General features: G+C 36.2%; 1 protein-coding gene across 1 annotated transcript in view; it reads right to left on the bottom strand.

Moving 5' to 3' along the window:
* Positions 1-364: 364 nt before the first annotated feature.
* LOC126474804 (sodium-dependent neutral amino acid transporter B(0)AT3) overlaps positions 365-11,525 on the bottom strand; it is a 534,088-nt gene continuing 522,927 nt past the window's right edge. The window contains exon 14 of the mRNA XM_050102276.1: positions 365-554. Coding sequence (XP_049958233.1) covers positions 365-554 — 190 coding nt within the window. The remainder of the gene's footprint in view (positions 555-11,525) is intronic.

Here is an 11,525-nt window from a genome sequence, read left to right as displayed (position 1 = left end):
ATTTATAACAAAGAAAAACCTGAATTAAAGTGACTCATGGAAAAAAAAACCACAACTTGCACAAATATGTATTACATTTTAGTAATTGGTGTTTACAAATGCCTTTTAATTTGTTAATAAAACACTTGGAGCAATACCTAAGATCTGAGAAAGATCACTGGGGTATTTCAGCAAAATATACACCATTTTCTTGTAACTTATGGACGGCTCCTCACATACAGTGTAATTCAAACAAATCTTACAAAGACTTCTCAAACATAAAAATGTGTCACCAGCATAACTTCCTGTAATGATGGTTCAGACTTTCACAGATAATTATTGCATTTGTGTCTATTCTATAATGGTTGGCTTCTTTCAAAGGCCACTATGTGTCATCTTCTTCATCTGTTACTCTTGTTGGACAGCAGAGCCCTTCTGTACCATCATCCCGAATGCAGAAGAGGACTTTCTCAGCAGCTGTTACTTCATGTGGCACAATGCCATGATATTCTCTCAGATCTTCTGATGGAAACCATGCCTTGTCATTATCTTCAATGATAAGGATGCCAAAGGCCCTGAAATAAGAAAATGCTAAGAGCTAGATATTTCACTTACTTTTATTGATACCAGTCCTACAAAATCAATAAATAATAACAAAACTATGAATACTTTCAACTATAATATATATTGGATTCTTCTCATCCTCACCAGTAAGTGTCCCCTGACTCAGGGCTCTGGGTGACTTTTTCTGAACTCTACTCCATTTTATGAAGACAGTAACTGTTCTCAAAAGAACAGATACTGTTAATGACCATGCAGCTTCTCTAGAATAAATGATAATTAATTGAAACCCTCAGCTGCCAACAGGTGTTGTTAATATACCTCAATGGGGACAGCTGAAAATGTGTGCCCCGACCGGGACTCAAGCCCAGGATCTCATGCGTACATGGCAGATGCTCTATCCATCTGAGCCACCGAAGACACAGATGAATAGCACGACTACAGGGACTTATCCCTTGCATGCTTCCTGTGACCCCCACATCGCCAACTGTCCACAATCTACATATGTAATGTTCATAACAGATATTTTCCCATCCACTCATTATTCATGCACACTGTGGTGTTGATTCGTGTAAGAGTTAGGGCAACCTGTGCACATTCTATACTATATATAGTAAAATGGCTAGCCGGCCATTGACCTTCGTCTGTGTGAATGCGTACAGGTTCCCGAACTCTTACAGGAATTGACATCATAGTGTGTGAGAGTAATGAGTGGATGGGCAAAATTCTATTATGAACATTACATATGTAGATTGTGGACAGTTGAGAATGTGGGTCTTACAGGAAGCGTGCAAGGGAGAAGTCCCTGCAGTCACGCTATTCATCTATGTCCTCGGTGGCTGAGATGGATAGAGCATCTGCCATGTAAGCAGGAGATCCTGGGTTTGAGTCCCAGTTGGGGCACACATTTTCAGCTGTCCCCATTGAGGTATATCAACAACACCTGTTGGTAGCTGAGGGTTTCAATTAATTATCATTTTTTCTACTCCTTTTCCTGAACCTAAACAGACCTTTTCCTTAAACCCTCTTCCTTCAACCCTTCTGCCAGAAGAAGGAGCAAATGGCTCCAAAAGCTTGCATGTATTATACCTTTCATATGTGTGTCCTCCTGTCACTACTTGGTGAGTAGTTTTATTTATCTATCCAATATCATTACATTTTCAAAAATTGATTATTTCTGTTGATATACGAATTCACTGTTTCTAAAATTTTTGGCCGGTCCTAAGCTCTGTGTAACACTTAAAGCAATATGTATTTAGAATGGATAATCATGCAGATTTGTCACGTTTGTGTTTGTGTGTGTATGTACAAGTGTGTCCACACACTTGTGCTGACGCTTTGAAAAGCAACTACCCTAGTTTTAAAGCACTGAGCCATAAAATTCTACTTCTTATTTCTGTGTTTCTCTGCTTTCTCATTCCCCAGTTAGTATCCTAAACTATACTATTAAATCACTCATTTCATTAAATGAACATCACACTTCCTTGACTCAAAGTCAGACACCTATGTTACTGTTCATGAAACTCAAACTGGTAACACACTGTCAGCTATTAATGTTGTCAACAAATAAAATAATTATGATAGTAAGTAATAGAATAAAAATTCACATCTCATCCTTGCTATGATCAGCTGCATCCAACATGATTTGATGAATTGTAAGGGCAGGTAGTGAATGATATGGAACAGATGATGCAAAAGTCAATCATAAAGTTCGCTTGTTTGTTCATTGCAGAAATACCTAAAGTAGTAAATGCTCATGAGTAGCTTTATGAAAATATACATTTGAGAGCAGATGACTTGGTTTGTTGTAATAGAATTTCATAAGAAATGCATTTTTTGTAAAACTGAAAGAGGATGAGATTTATCATAACATAAGGTATTGCAAGGAACAGGAGATTCAGAAGAATTAATTTTCTATAATGGAGAAAATATTACTGTGGACATGTCACATGCCAGTTCAGGATCTCCCACTTAGCTAACTGAAAAGTGGATGTATTGTTCTAGCAAGGGGCTGAATTCTACATTGAGCCACACAGAATTATAAAACCATCCACTTAGAAAAACAGGAAGTGTTATCACCTCTGTCACTGGTTTATGGTGCCTCATTGGAGCAAACAAATATTTATGCTACATCTCAGCTTGTGATCAGAAGAAATACAAACCTTTCACAAACACCATGTCAGATTTTGTAGGGTATCAAGAAAGCTTGTGATATTAACTCCATGAATGAGTAATAAAGACAAAACATTTATATTTTCTCAAATTTGAACATATGACCAAAACTGAAACTATGTTCTGCCACTGATGATTCACCTTTATGTCCCAGAAGTACAAATCTAATGAGTTCCATGCAATGTTGCAAGATACAACACTGTGTTTGCCCATGTACTGTCTGCCACAGTTGCAAGGGATGCTATATATACTGTGTATTCACAGTTTTAGTTTGTTCTTTACCAAGCCAAGAATATCTTTCATTTTTCAAGGTGGTTGAAATATGGTCTTGATGTTATTTTTTCCACAGATTCTCATAAATTTTGCTGAAGGAGCCCCAATGTAGGGAATAAAGGCGAGTTTCTATTCCTCTCTCTCTCTACATTTTCTTTGCAGATGATTTTATTATTTGCTTTCTTTGATGCAGGTCTAATCTGTGCTTCACTGTACCCATTTTGGTGAAAAATATCTCTAAATGTTGCAGCTCAGCTGGAGGCTTTCTTTGTCACAAATGGCACATGCCCTGTGTACTAGTCATCAGAACAGTTTACTGCTGTGCTGGATGATGACACATGTGTACTAGTCATTAGAACAGTTTACTGCTGTGCTGCATGATGACAGTCTGTTGCAAGAAGGGCCAGATCTGTGGGTCTTCTTTCTGTAGACTTCATGGCCTAGTGTACTGTCTGCTTTTCTTATTATTGGAATGTCCAAAAACAGAAGACATCCATTCTGTCCTGTCTGCATCATGAATTATACATTTTGATAGATGTTTTTCAGGTCATCCAGAACTCATTCAGTGACTCTCTGGCATATTTCAACACAACGAAGGTATCATTCACACAACAGAAGAAATGTTTAGGACTGAGCCCTGCAATTTTCACTGCCATCTCCTCAAAGTGCTCCATACAGTAGTTGCCAATCCCAGAAGCAAGTGGTGAGCCCATGACCACTCTATCAACTTGTTCACAGAACTACCTGTCACATTTGAAAGTTTTGGTGCTGTACATGTTCAAACAGCTTCACTGTTGGGGCTAAAAATGATCTGCTAAGAGTACCAAGGCATGTTGAAATGGTACTTGTGTGATGTTATGTCAAAGCTCACCAGTAGAGCATCCTTCCCCAGTCACATCCCCCTCAGCAAGGCCATAAATTTGGCAGAATTCATCACGTGATGACTGCAGTGTCCACTATAAATTTCATAAGTGAGGCTAAACACCTGACCACACCATACATGAGTCTATTAATAATGATCACTAAAGGACGTAGTAGTAGACCTTCTTTATGAATTTTAGGCAGTGTACATAATTATGTTATGTCTTCCTTGCATGCCGTTGAACAGAGAATTTAGATATTAATTTATTCTACATCTAATACCAAATATTACAAATAATACATGAATTTTTTGCAGCATCAGTTGCTAACAGTAGTTTTGAATGTTGAAATATATACAGATACAAAAGATTTATAAATCTGTTGCTCTTAGATAGAGTGGCTGTTCAGAAGACATCAGGCCCTAGCCACTATGAATGTCTGTAAATGTTATTTAACTGGCAAACACACAAAAAGGGCTCAGTGCATGAATGTTGAACTTTAGTACACCCAACATTCGAGTTCCAGAGAGGGGATGCTAGTGTCTCATTGGCAATGACATAATCATTCATGGCAGCACCCTTGTGTCACAGTGATGGCTGTAGGAAACGTTGTGACATAACTGGCAGTGATGTATTAGATAGCACAGCCAACTGGATAATGTCCGATATTGCAGTGTGGAGGTGCTGCAGCTTTTGATAGTATCACTTCATAACTTCTTTTGACAGAACTTATTCATGAAGCAAGCTATTGTTTTTGTGTTATCTTCAATGCTGGGTCCTTCTGCAGCTTCCTTTAGGCCATATCTTGTAGTAGAGCACTTATTTTCTTGTGGCAGTCTTCAACACAGAAAAGAACTGTTGCATTTTCTTTGTCAGCAGGTAGGACTTATTTTCATCTTGTCTTAGCAATCATTAAACTCTCTGTTCTGTTTTTGTCAGTTTTGCTTTCAGAAGTTGGGATTTATTGATGATCTAGTATGTTTCAAGGCTAATTTCCTCCACTTTTTCAGCTGAAATGCTATGGAGTGCACCTTTAACATCAATAATAATGCACTGTTTTGGTAATGTGTTGGGAACACGAAGTTCAGCTCTTTCCAGTGGGCCAAATTTGTAGGGGCATTTAGTTCTTTCTGCATCAAGTTGATAATCATGCAGATATCATTGACACCCTGGGTCTTCATCTGACCTCCCACAAGCCTCTCAAAATTTCTGTGTTGTCTTTTGTCACTGTGCTGCCTTTGCATTTAGCTGTACACAAATAAACATGTTAGATGCTTACATCTGGGACATAAAAATAAATCAGCAGTGGCAGAACACAGTCTCAGTGAGGGGACATACATTCCAGTTTGAGGTAACAAAAAAATGTGCCAAGGTAGCAGCTTTGGGGAGAACATCTGCAAATATTCAATTGAGAGGAGGCTCCAAGACAGTCTTGACAACAGGGATAACAACTATCAGCTAAGTTTGGCATAGAACCTTGCACTAGTATCTGTATGCCAAGAATCCACCCAACAAATGATACTTAATGCATCTGGGCAAAACTGAATGCATCGAGAGTCGAATGGTGGACCATGCACCCAACAGGACACTCTGGGAAAATCTACATTCACATATAACATTCATGATTGTTGCAAGGCATGGATCATAAGGTGATTTTACTGTAGCTCTTACAGTGAAGTAACTGAAGGTTTTTGGGCCCAAAGCAATACTGTTAATGGTTCTTACAGTATGCTTTGCTACCAATCACATGATCTGTAATTTTCTTTCTGTTCCAGAGAAGAAAGTGAAGCTAAATGACTTCATTAATTGCTACTGTAATAAAATATTAAAACAAAATATTTTCCCAAAAAGTATCAATTATCTAAACTGGAGACACTAGAGCAGTGTAACACACACAAAAAAACTACAACAAATCTTTTGCAGCAGCCCTACTTCAGTTCTATAATGGTTAAGGACTGTGAGTAGAAAATTTGTTTTACTTTTATGTTTTGCTGGTCTTCATTTCCACCTTGTTTTAGTTGAAAATGTGTAACATTGGTGTAGGTGCTTGGTTTATGAGGCAAGAGAAAAAGTAAAACAAGATCACTGAAGTGTCATCAAATTAAATACAGGGGGAATTAGATTGGATAATGAGACAGTAAAAGTAGCAGATGAGTTTTGCTATTTTGGTAGAAAAATACTGGAAGATTGGCAAAGTAAAGAGGATATATAGTCAAAGTAGGCAGTAGTAAGAAAAAATTACTGAGACAGAGAAATCTGTAATCACTGAATATACATTTAAATGTTAGGAAGTCTTTTGTAAGGGCATCTGTCTGGAATGGAGCCTTATATGTAAGTGAAATATGGATGATAAATGGTATGGACAAAAGGACAATTTAAGCATTTTAAATGTGGTGTTACAAAATGAGCTCAAGATTATATTGATATAATGAGTAACTAACAAGCAGGCACAACATGAAACTGATGAGAAAAGGGCTTTATCAGGCAGCTTTATTAATGAAAGGGACAAATTCAGAGGACAAGTCCTGAGGTATTGAAGACTAGTTGATCTGGTAATGGAGGGAAGGGTGCGCATCTGTGTGTGTGTATTGTGGGGGTGGGGGTAGGGGTGGGTGGGGGGGGGGGGGGAAGGAGAATATGGTTTAATGTTACAGAAGGATATCAAAGATTGATTACAGTAAAGAGATTTTTGATGACATACAAGATGTTTCAAAAAGAATATACATTTTACAAAGCACTATATTGTCAAAACTGTCAACCACTGCACCACGGTTTGTTATTGGAAGAATGAATATATTGTCTAGTTTACATACATTGCTGCTAGAAGTTGAGTATTTTCTGTTTGCTTGGTCACCATCACATGTTGCAGAATGGTTGCTCCACAGCAAAAACATTTTTTGTTCTTCAGTTTGTGAATTCCATGATTAAAGTTAAAATATGTTTCAAGTTGAGGTACCATACTGATCCCCGAAATGGATGGAATGTTCACAGATTGTATTGACAGTTTGCAGACACAGGATATGCAGGATATGCATGTAAAGGAAAGAGTCATGGCTGCCCTTGTGTTGCCAAAGAAAATATTGCACACATCCAGTCTGCTTTTCAATGTAGTCTGACAAAATCAACTCATTGTGCCAGATAGGAGTTACAACTGCTCACAATTATAACTTGGTGTGTTTTGAGACCTCAGTTGGTTATAAAACCATATGAGTTAGAGCTGTTATAGGCTCTACGGCATGATGAAAAACGCGTATATGTAGCATTTTCTGATGCACTTCAGAATGCTATTCACAATGATAACACTTTCACACAATGTAATTCAGTGATGAAGTGCCTTTTCACCTTAATCAGAAAGTAAACAAATACAGTGTTCAAACTTGGGGCCATCAGAACCTACATGCACGCAGTGGACATGTACAAGATTCACCCAAAGTCAATGTGTTTATGGCCCATTCTTCTTTGATGAAAACATGGTTAAGAGTCACCAGTATCTTATTATGTTACAGAACTGGTTGTTTCTGATGCTAAATGATGATAACTTCATTTTTCAGCAAGATGGGGGACCCACCACTAGAGGCACCAAGGACATCAATATCGGAATGAAACTGTACTGAGCCATTGATTTGGTTGTCAAACAGCAAGTGACATAGAGTTGAAGAACTGGATCTGTACTGCCATAATGTAAGTGATGACAGACATGCTTACCTGAGTGTGGGAGGAACATCTGCATCTACATCGATACTCTGCAAATCACAGTTAAGTGCCTGGCAGAGGGTTCATCGAACCACCTTCACAATTCTCTATTTGCCAATCTTGTATAGCGCATGGAAAGAATGAACACCTATATCTTTCCGTACAAGCTCTGATTTCCCTCATTTTATCGTGGTGATCATTCCTCTGTTTGAACATCAGTGTCAACAAAATATTTTTGTATTCGAAGAAGAAAGTTGGTGATTGGAATTTAGTGAGAAGATTCCATCACAACGAAAAACACCTACCACTTAATGATGTCCAGCCCAAATTCTGTATTATTTCTGTGACACTCTCTACCATAGTTCGTGATAATACAAAATGTGCTGCCTTTCTTTGAACTTTTACAATGTACTCCGTCAGTCCTATCCGGTAGGGATCCCACACCGCGCAGCAGAATTCTAAAAGAGGATGGACAAGTGTAGTGTAGGCAGTCTCCTTAGTAGGTCTCTTACATTTTCTAAGTGTCCTGCCAATGAAATGCACTCTTTGATCAACCTTCCCCACAACATTATCTATATGTTCCTTCCAATTTAATACCTAGGTATTTAGTTGAATTTACGGTTTTTAGATTAGACTGATTTATCATGTAACCAAAGTTTAATGAGTTCCTTTTAGCACTCATGTGGATGACCTCACACTTTTCATTATTTAGGGTCTACTGCCACTTTTCACACTATTCAGATATCTTTTCTAAATCGTTTTGAAGTTTGTTTTGATCTTCTGGTGACTTTATTAGTCGATAAACCACAGCGTGATCTGCAAACAACCGAAGATGGCTGCTCAGATTGTCTCCCAAATTGTGTATAAGGAACAGCAAAGGGCCTATAACACTACCTTGGGGAACACCAGAAATCACTTCTGTTTTGCTCAATGACTTTCCATCAATTACTACAAACTGCGACCTCTCTGACAGGAAATCACAAATCCAGGACTTTGGGTATCAATGTGGTACTGTTCACATTACTGGTGGAGGACATATTGAACATCTTTAATCTAAATGTGAGAGACTTGTAAATATGTGTCCCAAGTTTCATAGTTGTATGTCTGCCAGTTTAATAAACATATGCATTTGAAGTATGTATATTCTTTTTGAAACACCCTGTATACTGACTGCAGTAGACATTCGGAGATTTGTACAGGAAACACTAGCATGGAGAGCTGAATCAAACAAGTCTTCAGACTGAACATCTGAACAACAAAACAAATAGGAAACTTATTCCATTTTTATGCAAGAAAAGAAAATTTCTGACACGTGGACCTAATGTTACCACTAAATGCACTGCAGTCTCTAAGGTCTGTTTATAGCATCAATAGGATGAATCAACTAGACAAATTCTAAGTAATAGGGGATATATAAGGAAAGATGGGGATGATAAACAGTGTTTAGTAACAAAAACAGTAATGCAACCTGTGAGATAGAATGCATGAAACAATAAATAACAAAAAGTGGAATATTAATGGTCTGTGTGCTGACTTATCAAACAAAAATCATAAAGTTGACAATTTACAAATTATGTTTTCTGGATGTAAAAATATCAAAGTTATTTTTCTGAATAAATGTTGGCTTACATAGGATAATTTTAAAATTCCTAATGAAATCAATAAAGTATTCAACAGTTTTGTTGACAAAAGGAATCATCTAGAGACATCAACACTTCTTAATTTCCACATAATATATGAAATAAGAAATGGTTTTAATTATTGGAATGAGGATAGTGTATTTGAGAGTTACTTTGGTGAGTTAAGGGACCTAAACGTCACAGTAGTTTCTATTTATAGAGTGGTAATTGAAGCTTTTCTTCTCAAATTTTAGAGCCTGTTAAAAAATCTCAATAGAGGAAAAGGAAAGAGATTGTATTAGCTGCTGACTTCACTAATAATATCATAACTGAAAGCAATGATATGTCCAAATCAATGACAAAATTTGAGCTTCAAAGTTAATTTCACTCAAGTCTCTAGAATAATGCTCTGTCAGCGACCTGTATTTTCAGTAGGTACTGTAGGTACTAGGATTCTTTTATTAAAGTGATGTGGCATGAATCAGTGTACAGTATCTGTATACATGATAAGTGTTAATATTAAAAACTACATTATTTTTTAGTCTTACTCGTGCAGCTACACTTAGAAATCAAGTTTTACCTCTCAGGCTATCAGTTTTTCAATAGAAATTTGTCCATGGAGTTGCCCAGGAGAAATGATTTTAGGTTAGTTTTCAAATTTGTTTTTCTACCTGTCAGACATTTTATCTTATTTGACAAATGATCAAATAGTTTTGTTGCTGCAAATTGAATTCTTTTTTGAACCATTGACAACTTTGATAATGGGTAATAAAGGCCATTTCTTCCTCTAATATTGTAGGTAAGAAATCACTTTCTTCTTGAATTGTGATGGATTACTTATGACAAATTTCATTAGCGAATGTATGTATTGTGATGGTGTAGTACTTCTTCAGCTGAACCATTCTGTTACACACAGAAAGTGATTGTTCAAAATACTTGCAATATTACCCACATTATTAGTTTCTCTCAGGACATACATACTTCATGATCTTTTAATGGCTTTCCTTAAAATATATGTATCTGTAATATGCAAGCAATGTTGAATCTTTGCTTATTCTGCTCTTTATATAAATTTCTCTCTTCTTACATGACCTGTTAATTCTCTTAATTATCCATGGGTTACTTGCTTTTTAAAGGAATTTATGAATAATTATTTAGGAAAGCAGCTTTCAAATATTAACAAAGACTTATTACGGGATAAACTGAATTTGACATGACATGAATTTCCCTTATTTCAATAAATGTTGTGTTTGATGATGAATTGAACTTTATTTCATAATAAGTTAAAATAGGTTGAATGGCATTAGACAGCTGTATTTCAAGTACTAGTAAATCCAAGCAATTTTTAAACAGCTCTCTTGAATTATTCAATGAACAAGAACTATATGTAACAAAATTACCAGTAAAAGTGAATGAATAATTCAAGGCATAAAAATTTAAATGCTATCAAAAGGCAGCCCCCAAATGAACTACAATATAACAAATATAGGCATTTTATTCACTATGTTAGAGATTATTGAGTTATATTTTAAAAAAGCTGTGAACAAAAATAAGTTCATTATATAACATAAAAGTAAAACAAAGGCAGTGAGGTCCATTGTTAAACCAATAAGACATTAGAATTAGTTGCAACAGATAGCTAGGATTAAATGACAACCTTACTGCAAACACAGTTCAAATATCAGAATGTTTAAATCAACATCTTGTAAATGGAGCAAAGACAATGTTAATGTAGTAGAGTATCAGAGTAAAATAAATCCTTTTGGACTTCAGCAAGAAGCTCAGTATCACACAGATTTGATAAAGGTTGTAGAAAACGTTATATTATTAGTAAAAAAACCCAACTAAAGTGATTAAAGCTGTGTATCACAAAATAAGCACCTTCACTAACTCAAATCTTTTGAACAGTGATATTTTCCTGATGTGTTGAAGAATGCTGAAGTCACACATCTATTTCAGTAAGGATTGAGAGAAGACAAGGAAAATATCAAACGGTTTCTATTCTTCCAATCTCATCATCAGTGCTGGAGAAAGTAACTGCAAATGTAATTCAAAATTATATTGTAACAAATGATGTTACTATATGTAGCCAATGAGGATTTCAGCACAGAAACACACTCTGTAGTAGTGAATAATTTTATTGAAAAGATAAGCAAAGGCTTAGATCAGATGAATAGTTTTTAGGTATCTTTTGTGATCTTACATAAACCTGTGACTCACTACACCATGCCTTGGTTATGTAAAAATTAGACAAATATATGATTAAGGGCAATGTTCTAAAACTGCTTACATACTACCTGCAGAATAGAAAACATAGAGTAAATGTCACAGCAAATGAAGTGAATTAGTATTCTAAATGGAGTACAGT

The sequence above is a fragment of the Schistocerca serialis genome, chromosome 4 (genome assembly GCF_023864345.2).
Source record: "Schistocerca serialis cubense isolate TAMUIC-IGC-003099 chromosome 4, iqSchSeri2.2, whole genome shotgun sequence".
Classification (NCBI taxonomy): domain Eukaryota; kingdom Metazoa; phylum Arthropoda; class Insecta; order Orthoptera; family Acrididae; genus Schistocerca; species Schistocerca serialis.
The sequence above is the reverse complement of the archived record's forward strand: the minus strand, read 5'-3'. Positions and strand labels throughout refer to the sequence as shown.